The sequence below is a fragment of the Onychomys torridus genome, chromosome 10 (assembly GCF_903995425.1).
Source record: "Onychomys torridus chromosome 10, mOncTor1.1, whole genome shotgun sequence".
In the NCBI taxonomy this organism is placed as follows: Eukaryota; Metazoa; Chordata; class Mammalia; order Rodentia; family Cricetidae; genus Onychomys; species Onychomys torridus.
The window spans coordinates 56255274-56276532 of record NC_050452.1 but is presented as its reverse complement, the minus strand read 5'-3'; the positions used below and the strand labels follow the sequence as shown (position 1 = coordinate 56276532).

Sequence of the window (21259 nt, the reverse complement as noted above, 5' to 3'; positions counted from 1 at the left end):
AGATACCCAGCAACCTGGGCAAAAGGCCAGCAGCCACGCTGCCCTCTTTCAACCTCAGCCCTAGGGAGGCAGAGACAGGAGAATCCCTGGGGCTCACTGGCCAGCCCACCCCAGTTGGCAAGTTCTAGGCCAGTGATAAACCCTGCCTCAAAAACAAGTTGGACGGCTCAACTTAAACAGCCGAAGGTTGACCTCTGGCCTCCGAATGTGTGTGCACACATCTGCCTGCACACTACAAAATGCATACACACCCACTCGCATAGAGAAGGGGAAGAATTGTACATCTGTGATTTATGGAATGAGGCTAAAATAACAGGTCCCAAAGTCAATTAGGACAGTTTTAGTCAAGATACATGATACATCCGTCCTGCAGGAAATATTTGCTAAACACTGTGGGAGGCTTCACACCGTGCTAGAGACCAACCGTTCAGAGACAAGGAACACGGAATCAACATGTGTATGACACACACATCACTCAGTGTCAAACAAATGCATCCCGCTCTTTTGATTTAGCCCAGTAGCTAATCTGAAACCTGGGTTACAACAGCAGTGGCCCTCAGTTCTTTGGGGGATAGAGCCAAAGAACTCTTTCAGAATATTCTCGGCTTTGTAAGCTGGCCTTGAAGTCAGTGTCACAAAATGCAAACAGATGGTGTCACAGACTTCCCTCCTGACCTGCCCAGCTGAGCAAGCTCATGAAGATAAGTTATTACAAGGAAGCTTAGCGAGAACATACGCTTGGTGAGTGACTCAAGATCTTTTTACCGCCAGCAGCACAGGAAGAATTAAATCACTCGGCTAAATCCATCTGATCGGAGGTGAGCTAGGAGCCATTTCCAGCATCTTCGGCTCAGCAGAAGGCAAAAATAGATGTGGATTCTACTGAAATCAATGGAAGAGATCAGAAGCCCAGAGCGTTCTAGCAGCTCATCCAATCTTCTAGGACGGAACGGGCCAAGGCCACGACTACAATCTGTGCTGGCTTTGGATGGCTGCACTTGATGCCTCAGAAGACCTGAGCCTCAACACCTCACTACCTGCTCATGCCATCTCTGGGACCAGCCCAAAAAGATGGAGAAAAATGGAAGGCTCTTATGTGCAGAAATAATTTCCATGTACATTAAAGTTTCCTGGTTCTCCGATTCTCTTTAAGCATTTGTGCAAAGCGCCTTGCCAAGCTGTGTCTTTGGAAGGAGTTTCCCCCACTAGCTGCCAGGTGGTCAGATACAAACAGACCCACCCCACTAGCTCACGACCTGCCCTCCTTACATGGGGTAGTCCATGCGCTGGCTTCGAGTGGCCTCCAGCTCTCGGTTCCGGAACCTCAGGAGTTTCTTCACGAGGCCCGTGTTTTCTCCACTGGAGGCGTACGGGAAACTGAGGAGGGCAACTGCATCTGTAACCATCACAGAGTTCACCTTCAGTTCTCTCCAGAGAAGCACCCCTTCCCAAGGCACACCCTTCCTGGCACCTTGGGCTCCCACTTCCAGCCAAACTGTTAAAGCAATAGCCTGAAAATGTGATCAAGCATTCACAGAACACAGAATCTAAGCCAGGAACCCCCATGCTAACTAAACACATCAGCAAGATTGTCTTCATCAGTTGTCATTACAACTTCAAGTTTTTGTTACTAGTACCATTCTGTGTTAAGTTCTCAAAGTTCAGAAGTGATAAGGACATCTATCTGTCTGTCTATCTATCTATCTATCTATCTATCTATCTATCTATCTATCTATCTATCTATTCATCCACCCATCTATTCATCCATCTATGCATCTAAATATCCATCCATCCATCCATCCATCCATCCATCCATCCATCCATCCATCCATCCATGTATGTATGTATGTATGTATGTATGTATGTATGCATGTATGTATGTATATGTCTGTATGTCTGTCTGTATGTATGTATATGTCTGTCTGTCTGTATGTATGTATGTATGTATCTGTCTCTCTGTCTGTCTGTCTGTCTACTCTATCTATTTTCTCTGTGGCACTCAAGGGCCTTGCACAGGTAGGCGAACACTCTGCCATAAGTTACATCTCCAGCTGGCATTTGTGTTCTTACCCACATTGCATACAGCCCTTTAATGCTAGGGAGAGCCTTTTCAAGTTGTGTTATAGTTATTATGATGTTAACACTTTGACAGAACTCACGATGGTACAGTCAGTTTATAGCAGTACAAACATTACATATGTATTACCTTATTGAATCCTCATTATCATGACCAGGCTACAGATGGGGAAACAGAGGCACAGTTTGCCAGCGTACTAACTAACATTTGGTGTATGCCAGGCAGCGTGACAAGCACAAGGGTAATATCACTAAACTTCACAAGTGACCAAGTGGGTCCTTGAGCACAGCACTTGACAGATGAAAACCTGAGCCTTACAGAGGGATAAATAAAAAGAGGTGGGGCTGGAGTTCAAACTCAAGCAATTTGGTTGTAGAATTGGTGCTTTTGAATTTATACTGCTTTTTGTATTATTCTGGTTTTGTAGTTCTGGGGATCCAACCCAGGCTCTTGCACATGCTACATGCACACCCAATCACTGATGTATATCAGCCCCATTTTGGTTTGGATTCAATTTCCACTCAACATATTACCTCTGCATGAAACACCTAATTGCATCCCTAAAAACGGAGAAGGGTTCCACTTTCTTTCACCAGCATGGGACTCTAGAGCATAGGCATATCCATAACAGATCTTCTAGGGGAAACCAGGCTCTTGGGTTCTTTATCTAACGTCTACTGTTTTAATGAAGGCTAAGTATACATTTCTTTTTTCCATATTCCCTTGACCTAGGAATAACTATGCCTTTCTCCTTCTTAAAATAAATGCTCCTGGGTTTAAACATCCATAATTCAATGATGGAAACCCACTCTTCCCGGGACTCCTGGAGAGAAGAGCTGGTTTCTGTAAGATTCATCAAATACACAGTATTGGCACATATTACAGGTTCCTCAGCCTGGGAGGCCAGGTGCCTCAGCTCACTTCCCAAAGAGATACAAACTTTAGTAAGTGTAGAAGTACCTTGAGTTTAATATGATCTGAAAATCCCAAAAGCAGTTTTTAGAATCGCCAGCCCTTGTATATATATTTAGTAGGATTAAGAAAGCCAGTTCCCCCAAAGCATCTAAATCATGACATGAACTGGAGCCCCATTTGAGCACAGAAGACCTGTTGGTCTGTTATGAGGGCGATGATGAGGACTGTAAATGGAAATACTACAGAGGTCTTTAGACTCTGAAGATAGTTCATCAAAAAGATTGATTTTAGCTCACCCTTGGCTTGGCTTCTATGTGTGGAAGGAAGCTGAAGAGGCCAGACAGGCCACATTTGTGCCAGGAAGCCTGACACACATAACAAAGCAACCTCACACAGGAAAATGAAAGAGGTTTTGCTCACCCTGGGATCAAAGTGCCCTGCAGCCAGGGTCTGTGGAGGGAGAGCTCTCAACCCAAACATCGAAAATAACTGTGCAAAGATACATAGTTTTGGTGCCCAACCAAGTCAAAAGCACAGGCATTTTCTTATCAACTCTGTAGATTTAATAGTTCTGCTGTGTTTTTCCCTCGGCATCATCTTATGTGTCCTTTACAATCAGAATTAATTGGAAGAGTGACATTTCAGAATCCATCTAGGATAGGAGAGCACATAGGCTTGCAGTCCACTAGCTGACAGTGGCCGTTGGGAGTGTCAGATAGATGTTCTTTGACTTATGATGGGACTATGTCCTCAAAAAATTTCAATGGCAAAAATTAAATATAAAAATGCACTTAATATCCTAATCTACCAATCATTATCACTTAGCCTAGTCTATCTTAAGTGCACTTAAAGCACACATTAGCCTGGACTTGAACAAAATCATCTTACCCAAAACCTATCATACAGGGTACTCTTGAGGAGAGAGGGATAAGAGATTGAGGTAGAAATATAGAGGTAGAAGGATAGAGGGGCGAGAAACAGAAAGAAACACAGGATAGCCTTGGGAGGGCCTGGATCAACATCCACCAGCCCCTTCTGTCTCTTGTAAAGGGCTTTTTATAGGAATGCCAAGGGGTGGAGCAAAAGACCTCCCACTAGCATAGCCAAGTGCAAACCCTTCCAATCATCTAGTAACCACACACATGGTCAAGCAATCCTCTAATGCATCCCTGCTGGGTAAAGCAAGCTCAGATCTCACTAGGAAACCTTTGTGGGACTCTACATAATACTGTACAAAAGTGGAAACCACAATGGTTGTGTAGTTACGATTCTCCACTGTCAAAAGTTGAAAATTCCAGGGCTGGAAGGCTGATTCGGTGGTTAAGAGTCCTCTCTAGGCCACCAGGAGGACCCAGAGTCACATAGAGTTGGCAATGTAACAAGCCAGCTATAGTCTTGTGCATGCCTGAAACTCCAGCACTGATTATCATCTGAGTTTGCTGGCCACCAGCCTAACCCAAAAATTCAAACTCTGGTTCAGGGAGAGGTTCAATCTCAAAGAAATAAGGCAGAAAGTAATTAAGCAGGGCACCCAATGCCCTCCTTTGGCATCCATGTGCACACACAGGTGTGTACATTTGCACCCACATGTACACATACACCATACATACACACAGAGAAGTTGAAAAATCCAAAGTCAATCCATCATAAATCAAGGATCATTTGGAGTTGATTAGTGATGTCTATCACAAGAGTAGACTGGGAGTGACAGTATCATTCACCACCAAAACATTTATAGAGAAGTTAGGTACAAAGAAATTTAAAGACTTATCCAGTTGTCTCTGGATGGTCCATCAAGCAGAGACCTTCCTGCCATCATTTCCATTCTCAGAGCCTGGAACAGTGCCCAGTGCTTGACAGGAGTCCCATAAATATTGACGAATAAATGAATACATGTAACATGTAGTGATAGACAAGTTAGAATTCAAACCTGTCTCTCTTTCTTTTCCAATATTTTCTACAATTTCTAGAACATGCACCACACTATCTAAGACAAAATATCCCTTCAAATCCTTCCTTCAAGTCTATTTCTTTGACTCTTGTATGAGATAAGGTTGGAGGAGGAAAGAACATTAACATAGACACACACACACACACACACACACACACACACACACACACACACACACAAACTGACATAAAGGTAATGCATGTTTGGCATTCTTCCTGAACTGCTTTTATTTTGTTTCTTTAAATTTTAGAGCAATAAGAGGCATTGGGTACCAAATAGTGCAAATCTCTTCATTTGGAGACAAGAAAAATGCCACTGTCCTGATGATAACTGTGTAACTAATAAGAGGCCCAGCTCTAACTCAAACTGGAGCTCCCCATAACACACAAGTGGGGTGTTTACCAACCAAACTATGCCTTACAAGCACTCTGGGAGAACAATGGCTGATGAACAAACACTAAAACATTTTGATATTGGCTTGTTAAGTAATGCAACCTTGAATTCCCAGAGCCCCACCGCCTTCTCTGCCTTACCTTCAGGTTACAGCCCAGCTCAGCATAGCTGCGGTGAGGGAAGGCATCCACCAGCACCACTCTACCCCACCACAAAGGCTAGTATCCAACCCATGATGTAGACTGGGGCCCCATCTCTTCCTGGTTATTGTAGTGTGTGTGTGTGTGTGTGTGTGTGTGTGTGTGTGTGTGTGTGTACATGAGAGTCCATGTGTATATGTTCGTGTGTGTATGTACATAGAGTTCATATGGATATGTTTGTGTGTGTACATGAGAGTCCATGTGTATATGTTTGTGTATGCATATGGATGAAGAGTCAATGATCAACATCTGGAGTCTTCCTTTATTGCTTGCTCTCCACCTTACATCTTTGATACAGGGTCTCTCACTGACTTGAAGCTCACCAATTCAACCAGACTGACAAGCCTGGAAAATCAAGGATCCTCTGGTCTCTGCTTCCCTGGTGCTATGTTGTATGTGCGGCGCCACAGTGCCCAGCATTTTACATGGGTTCTGGGGATTAAATTTAGGTCCTCATGCCTTCTCAAAATCCTTCTTCCTGGTCCCCATTGACTATTTTAGTCTCATTCTTGAGTGGGCCGGGGCTCAAGGAATCTTGTTGACCACTGTCTAGTTCAGCCAGAGGACTGGGACCCTGACATGGAACCCTAACTCGGGGGAAGGTCCTGTCTCCATGCAGCAAGGCCCTTCTCAGGATGAACTTCAGATACTGCAGGAGGACACCACTGAGAAAGGCCTCCAGTTTGCACAGGGAGGAATTAGGCATCTCCTTGCAACAAATCTCTATGGCTAAAGGTCGGCTAGCAGAACCTGGGGAGAAAGAAAGTATGGTTTTTCAATCCTGAGAACTTTTCGAACAGAGGACCCTAAAAGAGCAGTAGATATTGAGTGCACTTTTGTCCTTAATGTCAAGCCTGAAAATAAAATCAGTATGTTCCGGAAGGGATGATTTCAATCATAAATGCCCCAAGAGGTATCTGGGTAATGAAGTGGATTCCTTTGGACATCTGTGGGATATCCACTCTCAGGAGTCTTGAGAATGTAGGTTCCCATCCTTAGAACTCATCCTCCACACATACTCACATGTACACAAAGATTCCTGTAAGGATGTTCAGAGGAGCAACATTATTAAAAGCAAAGGAAAGAAAAGGGGAAGTGCTGTGGATATCGCTCTGTATAAATAAAATGCTGATTGGCCAGTAGCCAGGCAGGAAGTATAGGCGGGACAAGGAGAGAGGAGAATTCTGGGAAGTGGAAGGCGAAGGCAGAGAGATACAGCCAGCCATTGCCATGACAAGATGTAAGGTACTGGTAAGCCACGAGCCACGTGGCAAAGTATAGATTAATAGAAATGGGTTAATTTAACATAGAAGAAGTAGATAACAAGAAGCCTGCCACAGTCATACAGTTTGTAAGCAATATAAGTTTCTGTGTGCTTTCTTGGTTGGGTCTGAGAGACTGTGGGACTGGCGGGTAAGAGAGATTTGTCCTGACTGGGCCAGGCAGGAAAACTCTTACTACAAATGGCGCCCAATGTGTTGGCAAGAGTTTCCACCTAAAACCTGACAAAAAAAAAAGATTCTAAAACAGAGCTAAAAACAGCTTCCTAGTTGTCTCTCTCAAGTTAGTGGCAGCCTGCCGGTTTGAGCTACTATGGCGGGTTCCTGGTGTGTGTGTCTGACCTGCAGTGTAGCGGGAATGAGAAGTCTACAAGCGTCACTTTACTCTGCTGCATGGTGGATTTAATCTTTGCTAGTTTAAAAAAAAAAGGTTTCTGGGCTATGAACTGCTTTGATAGAACTACTTCTGATAGTTGATGGTGCACATGGCTCCAGACCCAGAGCTGGCAGTAAACTATACCACTGCCATGTTGGGAAGCTGAGGTGGGTGGAGCCAGCAGCCACAGAGGCATTTCAGTCTTACAAAGATGGATATTACACAGAGAATCTGATTTGTCTTGTCTTTGGGATTATTAACTTCAGAAAAAGATTTGATCATAAAAGCTGTTGAGTTAAACAAATATATAAATTTTAAAGGTACCTTGACTTCAAAATTTGGATATAAGAATATGTTGCTTTGGAAAAGAGTCTCTGCTTTTGTTTCCACAGAAAGCCAGAGGCTGTGGATTTGTTCCAGATTAAGATACATCAGGCTTGATTAGCCAAGACCACCTGAAAGGTCTCCAATGACACCATGGCCCAGATGATCCAACATCCAGAATGGTTTCAAGGCTCAGAGGTTTACCCTCACGGATTACTCCATAATCCTAAAATTTTCTTTATGTCCCCATAAGATACAGCGCCCCCCTCCAGCAGGAAGTAGTAAGAAAAACTATGCCCAAATTCCCAGCTAGCTTTGGAGATGGAATTGGCTCACTCCTTCCCTAAACCCAGGCACATTGTTAAAAGAAAAGGTTAAGAGATTCTTGTGTCCCAAATCAGAAGAGCCCTCTGGTGTGGGACAGAGAAAAACCAATATTTTTATTTAAATCAGGTTGATTATAAATGTGATCTCTTTCTAAAGAAGAAAAGGAGATATGATATAGATATGATAGGATGAAAGGGTAGATTAATGAAATTACTTCTAAAGAGCAACAACTCGTTTAAAATGTTTTACATTGGTATAGATTTTAGTCTATTGATACAAACTTAAAGTTAATTTTGTTATACTGTGTGTATATTTCTACTCTTGTTTAAGGTATTATGTTTGTATAGCTCATTTAAAATTGTAATGGATAATTAAAAATAGATTAATAATTAATCATCTATGATAATCATACTCATAGCCATGTTAGTTAAGTCTTCTAGGTATACATAGAGATATTTCAGATAGATAGGTAATCTTCAAATACTTCAAAGACCTTCAGAATATGGCATTTAAAATATTTTTAAAATTTAGACTTTCTCGACAGTGAGACATGTCTGCTCCTGGCAACACCGATTTACTTCAGAGAGGAGAATAGGCATTGAAGACACTTCATATCTTATCTTCACCTTGGCAAAAATAGCCATTTGGGCAAGAAACTGTTCTTGCCTGGACTGCTTGATCAACTGGACATACAGGACCCATAGAAAGGTGACCACTAAACTTTTGTTGACAAAATGGTCCTTCAGGTTCCTGCTTCACAGAGGAAACTGCCAGACATTCTACAGGACACTGAGAGAGGTGATCGAGAGACTCTAGCCCCATGGGCTGAAGACAAATGCCCCAACTTTACAAAGGAACATTAGGTGACTTTCCAGGCTGCCAGCTGTCTCTGTCTACCCTGCAAGACTCCTGAAAGTTGTTTGCATCCTTCTCCCATTTCTCAGGTAATATTATATCCTTCTGAGATCTTTGATGTGGTTGAAGACTAGATAGTTATAATTTCCTCAGTTATGATAAAAGATAAGTTAGATATAAAAACCTCAGACTCACAAATATAAGATAGATAGGATATCTTCCTTAATATTGTAACTGTAATTCTTGCTTAATAATTGTTTTGTTATATGTAATTTTACTATGTAAAAGTTAAAACCTTCCTTTAAAAAAAAAAGAAAAGGGGAAGTGCTGTGGATATTGATCTGTATAAATAAAATGCTGATTGGCCAGTAGCCAGGCAGGAAGTATAGGCGGGACAAGGAGAGAGGAGAATTCTGGGAAGTGGAAGGCGAAGGCAGAGAGATACGGCCAGCCATTGCCATGACAAGATGTAAGGTACTGGTAAGCCACGAGCCACGTGGTAAAGTATAGATTAATAGAAATGGGTTACTTTAAGATAGAAGAAGTAGATAACAAGAAGCCTGCCATGGCCATACAGTTTGTAAGCAATATAAGTTTCTGTGTGTTTACTTGATTGGGTCTGAGTGTCTATGGGCCTAGCGGGTGAGAGAGATTTGTCCTGACTGGGCCAGGCAGGAAAACTCTAACTATAGCCCTGTGTGGAGGTTAGGGAGGCTCTGTGAGTAAACTGCTTGCTTGAGAACCTAAGTTAAAAAGAAAAAAAAAGAGCTAGGTGTGGCATCACCCCCTGTAATCCCAGTGCTGGGAGATGAAGACAGAGGATGCCAGCGGCTTGCTAGGCCAGCACATCTCACCAAATCAAAAGGCTCATGAGAGTAATATACACCTAATACTGACCTCTGGCCTCCACATGTGGACATGCATCTCCATGCATCCCCACATCCGTGAGAGCAATCATGCATAAAACACCTTTGTGCACACACATTTGGCCTGCCTGCCCATCCGAGAAGACAGGTTAAACAAGTGATAGACTATCAGACAACAGACTGCTAAGAATCTGTCAGAGAGAATGAGGCCAAGTAACACAGCCTGATGGAGAAAAATCTCTGCTGCGTCGCTAACGAGTATAAGGCAGAGCTGCTCCTAGGCTATCGTTTGCTTGTGGAGGCAAGGAGCTAAACTTAATGCTTCTGCGTGCAGAGGATCATTCTGGAAAGAGAAGCAAGAAATGCTTGCTCCAAGTTAGCTTCTGGGAAAAGGACCAGAAGACTGGGGTGGGCGGAACTTCTTCCTGCTAAACCTTTTTACACAATTTGAATTTTTTACCAGGTACATGTATTACCTTTGCAGCTAAGGAAGGTGAGAACAAAGCCTTGAACATTTCCATGCAAGCAGAGAGAAGAAAGCGGCTGTATTCCGCTGGCCTCCCTACCCCGGGCCTCTGAGGCTGTTCAGCTCAGCCCAATCGCTTCAAAGAGACAAAGTCCAGTGGGTGAAGGAAACATGATTCACATCGATAAAAATTCAACTTTAAAAAAAGTCTGCCTTCTAATTTAGAACCTGGGTTAGGGCTGTATTAGCATATCTCAGAGAGGCGTCGGCATAGCAAAGAATGGAGGTTTGGACTCCAGTTAAATAATCTCTCTGAGCCTCTGTTTTCCTCCTTCATTAAGAAGAGGATGAGAATAATACTGTCTTTCCCATGAGACTGTTACAAGGATTAAATGAGACAAAGTGCCTGGAAAAAAGTGTTTTGTACATTATAAAGGGCAACGCAGATGCGAGGCACTAATTAGCGCTATTACTGGGGAACTCAGACTACTGTGATTAACTGGGGACGGGGGGACTGAGTCTGTAGTGTCTTTTTTTAAGTCCAAATATATAGCTTATAATTAGAAATGGATCATCACGTCATTGGCTTGAATAATCCCGATGCATATAGAGCTTGTTTGGGAGTCTGCTTTATTTCTGTCCCCACAAAGACAAGTCACGCCTGGCTCCAGCATCTGACTTACATTTCAACTATTTTGTTGTAATGGAATTTCATGGAAAGAAACCATGCTTTCAAGGGGCGAGATGGCTCAGCAGGTAAAGGTGCTCGCTGCTAAGCCTGATGACCTGAGTTTGAACCCTGGAATCCCCGTGGTGAAGGAGAGAACCAACTCCCTCTCAGGTTGTTCTCTGGCCTCCACACACACATACACTGTGGCATGTGCATGCCCCCTCCCCGCCCCCAAATAAATAAATAAATATAATCTAAATTATCATCCTTCCGATCCACTGGAACTACATGTGAGAATGACCTTTCACTGAAAGGAAAAGTCGGTACCCATGATCTCGGAGAGTTTCTTATCAGAGACCAGAAGAACAGTCCGAAGGAAGACATCAGGGCAGAGCGGTTCCATAGGGTTAGTGTAGTACTTGAAAGTCTTCCCAGCATAGTCCTAACCTAAATAACCTCCCTCGCACCTGAGATGCTGCTTCCCGCTCAAGTAAGCTCTTCAAACACATATCAAGCATACTGCTAGTCTGCATCTTCATCCCACGGCAGATGCCAGCAGTCAGTTGACATGACCCTTCTCGTCAGAGCAGACTCTCAATCCACCCCTGCCCCGCCCCCGATTTAGGCTGATGGCGGAAAGCCTGTCTGCCACCCTGCCGGAGGAGGGATGCAGTCACACAACCCTCTCCCCCATCCAGCGCTGTAGCTCCTGCTGTCCTTTCTGCCCCATGTCCTCCCCTCTATTCCTCTCACTGCAAAAGCTGTCCTTATCCGTCAGGTCTCTGTCCAGTGTCACCTCTGTGACAAATCCCAGTGATGCACCTAATAAACACACAGAAACTTTGTCCAAGGTGAACAACGTGGAATAAATAAATAATAAATAAACAGCTCCATAATACCCGCAGCCTGCTGTATATATAACCCAGTGGTTAAATAAGAAGTTTGGGAGGCAAACGATCCAGCCTTATGTCCCAGCTTGATAGTTAATAGCTGTGTGACCAGAGATGCATCATTTACATCCCCCTGTCCACTTCCTCATCAGCAAGTGTGAAGGCAGGGTGTTGGGAAGAGCTGCTAGATTCTTCCCACAGTGTCTGGCACATGACAAGGACTCAGGAATGGAGAGTAGCCGTGGCTGTGCCATAGCTGTGTCTGTCTCCCACACAACCACCTTAAAGAGAAGGACTAGGTCTCCATCCATGAGTTTCCCGGTTGGGAGAAGAAACTGGTCCATAGAGGCTCAGTTCAGTCTTTGTCTCATTTAACTGAACACAACACACATCCTCCTAGAGGGCTTGGGGAGCCAGAGGTCAGAGAGGCAATTTCTGATTGGGGAAATAAAACACTCTCATGAGCATACATATATTTGGGGTCGGGGCAATGTGAACTGGCTGCCCAAGTTTAGGGAGGATTTCAGGAGGGAGACGTGGAAGGTGGCAGGGGGTAAGGCTACATGCTCATAGCGCTGGTGGTTCTGGTTGGGATGGTGTAGGTCTGTAGCTCTTCTAGGTCAAAGGAACTCAATTAGGAAGATGTAAATGTGGGAGCGTCAGATTCAACCGACTGACACAGAGTTGAGCCAGCTGTGTTTGCTAGACAAGTGACTGGGAGTCTGCAGCCTTAGCCAGGGTGGCTCTCCTAGGCTGCCTGGGAAGCTACAGCCTGTCTGCAGAGGGCCAAAGGAAGAGTGAGGGCCAGCTCCACACCTCCTCAGCCTCCCCAGGAGTTAGGGCATCAGGGTGTTGTCACGGTGTGATCCGCACTGGAACGCAGCGTAAGGAGCTTGCATTATCTTGGTTGACGACGGGAAACCAGAATACAAAGCTATTTGATGACAGTGTCTGGTGGATATTCGCTATGGAGGAGACAGAGGATGATGCCAGCCAGGCAAGGACACTAGCTCAGACCCGGTGGCCAGGGAACTGGGCGTTTAAGCAGAGGTCTGAAGAAGGTGAAGAAGCAAGCTGAACAGAGATCTGGGAAACGAGCATTTTAGGTGGTAACGGTCACTCAAGTGTCCCCAAGTGAGACTCAACATGGTCTGTTTAGGGAGAAGCAAGCAGGTTCATGTGGCTGGACAAAGGTACGCCGGGGGGTCAAGCCAGCGAATGTTACACGACAGCCAAGCAGGGGAATGAGGGGGCTTCAAGGGGGCATGAGGGGACCAGCCTGCACTGCACAGGCTGCCTGGGTGTGTGGGGGGGGGAGGGTGAAGCTGGAAAGCCACCACTAGACTGTGGCCAGAGTCCAGGAGGGTGGTGCCTTAGACCAGGATGCCAGGAGTGCACGTGGCAAGGAGAGACTGAACCCATGACGTATATGGCGGAAGCTGTAGCCAATAGTACTGGCAGACTCTCTCCTTAGGGTGTGACAGAGGCAAGTTCCCAGGGTGGGCCTGACTAGACTGACCGTCAACCCTCCAATCCCCACCCCCCCCCCCCACGTGGTTGACTCCTTCAGTGAGTTCAGGAATGAGTCAGACCCACAGGGGACTTAAGGGATAATGCCCATCCCTTCCCCCAGGGAAACAGACAACAGTAAGTGCTTGCTCACCCAACCACCTATGGCAGCAGGAACAGGTATGTACAGGGCCATGTGGCCGGGCCTTAGCACAGTGTATCTGAAGGCTGTTGACTTTCGACCTGGGCTGGGCTGGGCTGGCTCAGCAGAGCCAGAAGAAAACCTACCAATTGTCCATCAAAAGTCCGACCAGGTGGCCCAGCCTGGGCCTGGCAGAGAGAAGTGTCTGGGAGTACTCAGTCCTACCCTAGAGCATAAGCTAAGCTGGCAGCAGCTTCTCTGAATCTTCCATTCTGGAAAACCCAGGCGCAGGGGCGTCTGAGTCTTTTCACACACAACAACAACAAAAGATGAATCCAGATAGGGTGCTGAAGTTCAGCAGCAGGACTATGGGATACCTGACTCACAAAAAAACGTTTCCCAAGCCCTGAATCAACGGGGCTGCAGTTTACAAAGAGGCCCGGATCTAACAGGTGCCCTGAAGCTCAGCTGGGGTCTCCTGATACTCTCTTGTGTTTTAGCTGCAGTAAAGCAAGAGGAGCCAAGAACAAGGTCTTTGCCCAGGCCGCGCCCTCCCGCCCAGGCCCCGCCCCTCCCCGGCCCGGCCCCGCCCCATCCCCTGCCCAGCGTACCCCCGCCCCCACCAGCCCACAGCCCCATCCAGAACAAAGGTCGAAGCACCTCCACGGCCCCGCTGCTCTCTCTCCACTCAGGTGACTTCTCTTTTAAAGAAAGAGGGAAAATGGTCTCATTTTGGTAAACAAATCACAGCTACAGGTGCAGAGCTGGCTAGAGAGGGCAAGGAACTCCCGCCTCCGTGTTCAGCGATTTTTAACTCCTCAGAAAGGTTTTCCTCTGTGCTATGATTTGATTAGATTGGTTCTCACACCAAAAGTAATGTTCTGAAGAAGGCAGGTAGAAAATTCCCACTGTGCCCTTCCTGGGCTTTGCAAACAGGGCAGGGAACAACGGAAGAAAAGGAAAAGACGGCTCCCATGTTCAGGGCACCCTGAGAGCGAGCCGGTTTATAAATGATTTCATTTCAAGGCAGCCCGCTTGCAATTTGGTCGTTTTTCAGTGAGAACTATATACATTTGCAAAACATGAAATGGAGTCATTAGGCCCTGATGAAGTCAGAGGCAAAGCAAAACTGTGGCTGTGTGTGTGCCCTGTGCTCTCTTTGGCTTGACAAATTAGGAATCCCTGTGGAAGGCACTAGAATAGGACTCTGCCTAGAGGTAGGTGGCACACCCATTAGCCAGGGGCACACAGCTCCCGTATTCCAGATATCTAATTACCGATCTCTTCTCACAATGCGCGTGCACACACACACACACACACACACACACACACACACACATGCAAATACCTGAATTCAGTCTACAGTTAACAATATTCAGTCAGACTGGTCCCCTGTTTTGATACTGTGCTGTGATTGTAAAATGCAGTACCATGAGGAGAAGCTGGGCCGTGGTACAAGGGCCGTGGAACTTTCTCTACCATTTTTTTACAATTTCTTGTGACTTTACAATTAGAGTCAAATAAAGCATTTTCAAGATGCCAACTGTTTAACGCATGCAGCAAGAACCAAGGCCCTATACAACCACACACACACACACACACACACACACACACACACACACACACACGTCACACACACGCACACGTTCTTATTATATACAAAGCCACTTTGGAACCTTACCAAGAAACTACCCCAGCCACTGTTTCCCTAGAAATCATATTTCAAAGGTGAGAAAACACACGTCACTAGAGGAAGAACATGGAATCATGTCCTTAAGTCACCTTCTCCCATACCGGATCTGGAGAAGACTAGGTATGAGGAACAGACTGTGGAAAAGCCTGTTGTCACGGGCTGTGGAATTCCTGCACCTGCCAAGCCAGCCTGGGGGTTGGACCACAGTCAAAACAAGATCAAAGTCCTATCCACAGTCCCACTTGCTAGCCCTGAGATTGAAATTTGTGGGTGCAACAGAATCCATTTCAAATGCTGAGTCCACTCCATCTCCAATCCTAGGTAGATGAGGATTATCATAGACCTCCAGTCCTGATGTGGAGGGGGACTGAGGAATGACCCAGGAGCCTTTGTATGGACTTGACTCTGTATGGGCTGTTATATATGGCATTTGGGATAAAATGAAGAATTTGGACTCTCCCATCAGTGTGGCAGCGTGGTGCTGAGGGGTGATGTAACCGGACCTCGCTCAACACTCATCTCTTTATTCTGAGGGAAGGATCCATTGGCCTATTTCATAGGTAAGGAAAGAGAGGCCGGGCAAGTTCTAGCTACACACTCAGCAGTAGCCGGACAGGATGGCCTCAGCCACAAGTTACTCCCCTGAGGCACAACCTCCCCATCTGGCCCAAGGATTGCTTCTGGGGGTCCCTCTCATCTCCTACAGGATAAAACGTTTTTCCTATAAATAACAGAAGCTGTGGGGCTTGCTGTGGAGCCAGACTTTGTTTCAGCGGCATGATTGTTTCGAAGCAGCTCCAAAGCTCTCAAAGGTCTCCTCCACTCCTCCCTCCACCACCCCTTGATTTCTTTCTGCCTTTCATCTTTCTCCCTAGTCTCCCTTAATCTTCCTCCTCTCTTTCATTTATTTTCATTCACTCGCTTTTGTCCCCAAATTCAAAACGACAGACACAATAGACCTCTCCGTTATCCTTGTCTTACTGATGCTAACTTAAGAATTGGCTTTTGGAGCCCCAGCATGATAGCTCGGTGGGTAAAGGTTGTTGCTGCCAAGCCTACTGACTTGATGAGTTCAATCCCCCAGACCCACAGAGAGAGAGAAATGACTCATGCAAAACTGTGCTCTGATGTCTATGGGACACACACACACACACACACACACACACACACACACACACACAATTTATAAAAGGAATTTACACCGGCTGCCATTTGATGACGCTGGCCATCTGAAAACACAAGATGGTGCTCTGCTGTGAGGCAAGTGACCTACCACTCTCCAGAGGACACTGTGGGATCCTGTTGGCCCAGAGGCTCCAAATATAGTCCATGTTCCACTCTAGGCACACCTGATGGTCTTTGAAAGGCCGTTCAAAAGGTGGGACCGTCTGCAGCAGTGTGTAATTCTTTGCTACTGCATGCAGCAAATTCTCCTCCCCTCGGACATTCAAGGCCCCACCACTGTGCCTGTGAGTAATCCAGGCTCGTAGAATCACCGTGGACACAGAGATGGGGTGTCTGATGAAGTAGTCGTCTCGGTACACCATAATGCTTGGGAACTTCACGTGCACTACTTGTGTCCTGCTGGTGTGAAGGTGTTTCTCATTCCGCCACCTCTTTTTGTACACGGGAATGCCACTTCTGAACTCAGATGAGACAATGGCTTCCAAATTGACAACACAAGGCTGAGAGCATAAATACTCCACAGAGACCTCAGAGACGTTGCGCACGCTCCCTTCAAAGGCAGTAAAATAAATAAAGTCTGTGTACGTCGTGCTCTGCTCTGCACTGGGCAGTACCGACGTCGTCAGGGAAGTCTGCCTGCCCAGAGATGGCACAAAATTCTGGAAAGGAGAGAAAAAGTCATATAGAATGTTTTTAAAAAATCATCCTGAATTTAACACATTCACGAATTGTTGTTTTCTTGGCATTGGAGACTATATCTCTCTAGGTTAAAGCAATGAATTTGGATAGTAAGAGATGCCAAAAGCATGACTATTAGACTAGAGAAAAACCAACACACACACACACACACACACACACACACACACACACACACACACACGAAGATTAGGTCATGTTGAACTCTCTACACAGGCTCTGCAACATCTGCTGATCAAAATACGACTTTCAAAGCTTTGTGGCAATCATTCCCGAACTGGTTTCCAAAGGACGAGGCTGGTCCCTGGCAAAGGTAATAGTGAAAGGGACCTGCCTTGGAATGAAAGAGGTAAGCCAGCTTCAGGCATGTGCAAACTACTTCAAATGGTGGCCGGACATGCCAATGAAAGAGCTGGAGAAAAGTTGGAAAAGCATCACCAGGGAACTTAAAGAGAAGGGCAGCCTGGCATATTCATCTCCCTTAAGCATGGAGCCAGGACAAGCCTGCAGGCCCGGTGGCCCAGCAGGAGGTCTCAGCTGCTGCACACAGGCAAGCTGGGACCACAGCGGCCTAGTCCTGTTGTTTCACTGTGCATGATGTGGCAGGTGCCAAGAAAGGTTTTAGCCGTGTGCCCACTGGGTTGTTTCTTGAAGTACCCAAGCCCTCTTCTCACTATGTGCCTTTCTTCCAGAAATCTGAGGAGCTTGGTTACAGAATCCAGGCAAGTCGTGAGTTTGAGGTAATGAACGATGGCTCGCTGAGCCGTTTTGACATGACTTTGTGATTCGGGTGTCCAGAGCAAACAAGGTCACTGTGACCACTTCACACCCATGTTAATGGCTATGATCGAAGGGGAAAAAAAAAAAAAAAACGTAAAAGGCAAGCTTGGGTGATGGTGTGGAGAAATTGGAGTCCCTATGCACTGTAGGTGGCAATGTAGCATGGTACAGCCTCTAAGGTAAAGACTAAAGCCACTTCTGTTTTTAAATTAAAAATGTAAGAACCACATGGCTTGATCCCATGAGTCCTCCCCCAAATACACCCAAAAAGTTGAAAGCAAGAACTTGAGGACATAGCTATATGCTGATATCCACAGCCACACTAGCCTCCATAGCTAAACGCAGCTCAAGTGTTCATGGCTGATGAGATGTGTGCACAACAGTGGAACGGGATTCTGCTGTCCTATGAAGTGGATGAACCTTAGAGACATGCCCAGTGAAAGAAGCCCAACACGAAAACAGGAAGTGTTGTATGAGGCACTGAAGGAAAAGGTAAAGGAGTCAGCCTCCTGGGCACAAAATAGAAGAGGGACTGCCGAGGTCTAGGGGAGGGAACGGGTGGTTAAGGTTAAGAGTTTTATTGCGGGATGATGAGGATGTGCCAGAAACAGCCAGCAGTGGCGGCTGGGGACAACGTGAGCTTGCTTAGCACTGCTGAACTCCACGCTTCAAAACAGAAAGCTTTATAAATAAAAACTGTATCACCATTTGAACAGAAAGGCCGGATCCACCATCAGACAACAATCACGCCCAGTGCAGATCAGCACCACTGACTGGGGGTCTAGATCAGCTTACAGGAGAAATGAGCATTCCATGTGGGCTTTGAGGGGTAAAGAGAAGTTCTCTTGGGGACAACAGAAGGGAGAGGCTGAAAGTGGCATACACAGCACAATCCGGGGCCAGAAGCAAAGAACAAAGAGTGTTAGGAGAAAGCAGCTCAGCTTAGCCAGAGAGAACAACAGCCGAGATGCAAGCAGGCATGGGAACCAGAGATGATACGGAGCATTTGGCCCTGGGGAAGAGCGAGGGGCAGCCCAGGGCAGGAGCTCTTCCCTCTGCAGGCAGGCTTCTGTGGAAGAGGTGGCAGATTCTTTTGGACTCAATGCACCAGGGTCAGGGTGACTGTCCAGCAGAAATATGAGCTAGGCATAACTCAGTGATGAGTAAGGCCCCACTCACGGAACAGTAAGGCACATTAAAGCCACATAGAGACGACATTTTTAACCTGTTAGACACTCAAGATCAAGGTCAGATTTCATGTTCCGATGGCTGCTGTGGGGGGAGGCACACCCACTTGTGTGTTGCTGGTGGTGGTCACTTCTACAAGGCAATCACACAACACCTACCAAAAAGGGTAAGCGCAGTCACCCTCTGGCCCACCAGCCCCACTTGTAGGGTTTCACCCTACAAATATACTAAATCTGTAGGTAAGGGTGTAAGTACAGACTTCCCATGTCAGCACTATCTGCCACGGCAGAAGATAAAAGGTGCAGATGTCCGTTGCTTCAGTAAGTGATGGATTTCCAACCCTGGAGGACTCTACAGCCATGAAGAGACTCAAGGTCTTCATGTGTTGATGATGGGACGGTCTCTGAAGGGCATTTTTGGGGGTTGGAACTTTTGTTCCTCTTGTTATTTTTAAGTTGGCTCATAAATACCATAGCATCAGTTGCTCCCAGGGAACGTGGAAGGACAGAGTGACCAGAGGACAGACTAAGAGAAAGATACGTGTTGTGTTATCATTTGCATTCTTGACCACATGAGCATTTGGAGCAGAGAGCAACCATCTTAAGAAGTGAAAGTGTCCCTTTCCACAAATGGCAGAAAGGGGAGAGAAGGGCTGGCCATCCCTTTACATCCGTCGTGGGAAACCTGGGGGGACGAAATCTGTAAGGACTGAGGACAGTTCAAACTGTCCACCACCACCACCACCACCACCACCACCACCACCACCACCCCGGGAGAGGCTTAATTGCTTTCTATACTACTTTATAAGGCTAAATTAGAGAGGGAAGACACACACAAAGCAGTCTTGTAGTTGGAAGTGGAGCAGGAGCCATCGTGCTGACTGGTCCTGTCCTTCACTGCCCAGACGAGAAAACAGTAGGCGCAGTTCTGCATCTCTCACATCACCCCACTGTGGGGGGCTAGCAAAGCCCAACCAGAAGCCTGGCTCCTTCTTCACCTCCACCTACTCACCAACACAATGCCCACCCCAAACTATACCATGGCAAGACAGATCCACTGTTGCCCGGGGAACTCTGGGCTGCCTCCTCCTTTTGCACAAATAGATGAACCAGTGTTGGTCCATAGAATGAATGCATTCATTTAACACCCAAAAGAATTTCCCAAAAGCCAACAGTCCCTGGGGCTATGGACCTACTCCAGAAGAACAGCAGACAGGTGGACAGTACATCTTATGCTAGGGTGATGCCCCAGATGCTTTCCCATGGAAATCCATGCAAGGAGCCATTCACTTTGTGAGGCGAGACAAGGCCCAGGGTGCAGGGCCCGCCTTGGTACAGTGTGCACCAAGTGTTCCCTTGCAAAGAATGACCCCAGATCTCATTCTTTCCATCCCTCTCTGAAAAACTCACCAGGTCCAATTTTCTTGTTATTTTGTTTTCCTAGCACATTTTTTTTCAATGTTAAAAGAAGAGAACTCTCTTTTAAACAGAAATGCAGGAGGAAAGCCATTTGATTCCCCTGCAAAGTCTGGTTCCTAATAACCCTGTTCATTATTTTACATCTGATTGCTTGAAAATCTTGAAAATGCGCCCGTCACACTTTTCTGCATTAATTAAGGGCAGCATGCCATGGTTTGCCTGGTGTGTTATACCAGTCACACTGCGGCTGAGGGAGGTGGAGTCACACGTTACCCTGTACCTCCCCAGGGCCTGCCTTCCAAATTCTGTTTCAAAGGAAATGTCTGAATACCGGCACGAAGATTATTGTATTTTCATCTGGCTCTAGGTCTCGAGTCAGCAAAAGCGACCCCAAAGGATGCAGATCCTAGACATATGTTCTCCAGCATGATAGTCAGGAGGTAGCTCGGCCGCTGTGACATACTGGAAGTATAAAATATACCCTGAATTTCAAAGCCTTCCTAGTTAACAAAAGGCCACAAAGTGTCTTATTCATGATTTCATATTGGTTGCATGTCAAAATTATAATATTTGGGTATAACAAATCAAATAAAACATATTAAAACGAGTCATACCCGTTCTTGTTTATTTTTTCAATGTGGCAACTACTGAATATAAAATTACAGATGTGGCTTGAACTGTCTACGGATGGTGCCATTCTAGATTTGAGGTCATTTGACTCTTGCTATTAAAAAAAAAAAAATGGTCACATGTCAAAAACCAGTCATCCCTCAGCCTCTGAGAGGCATTGGTTCCCAGACCCCAAATAGCCCGGATATCTGCAGATGCTCAGGTGTCTAATACAGTACAGGGTAACTGTGTAGGACAGATCCTCCTACGTGTGTACAGGAGCACAGGTGTGTGCAGGCATGTGTCCACGCATGTGGATGTGATGGCCAGAGGACAACCTTAGCTCCTGTTCCACAAGTGCCATCCACCGTAGTTTGGTTTGTTGATTGCATTTTTTGTTTCATTGGAGGGGAGTAATTGTTTTGTTTTGTTTTTCTGTGACAGACTCT

At 46.0% G+C, this 21259-nt stretch overlaps 1 protein-coding gene across 1 annotated transcript in view; it reads right to left on the bottom strand.

Annotated features, from left to right (window-relative positions):
- The window catches only part of Sel1l3 (SEL1L family member 3), a 115018-nt gene that overhangs the window by 85830 nt on the left and 7929 nt on the right, over positions 1 to 21259 (bottom strand). Inside the window, exons 2-3 of the mRNA XM_036200680.1 lie at positions 16208 to 16778; positions 1270 to 1396 (exon numbers count right to left, since the gene is read on the bottom strand). Of these exons, the coding sequence (XP_036056573.1) occupies positions 1270 to 1396; positions 16208 to 16778 (698 nt within the window). The remainder of the gene's footprint in view (positions 1 to 1269; positions 1397 to 16207; positions 16779 to 21259) is intronic.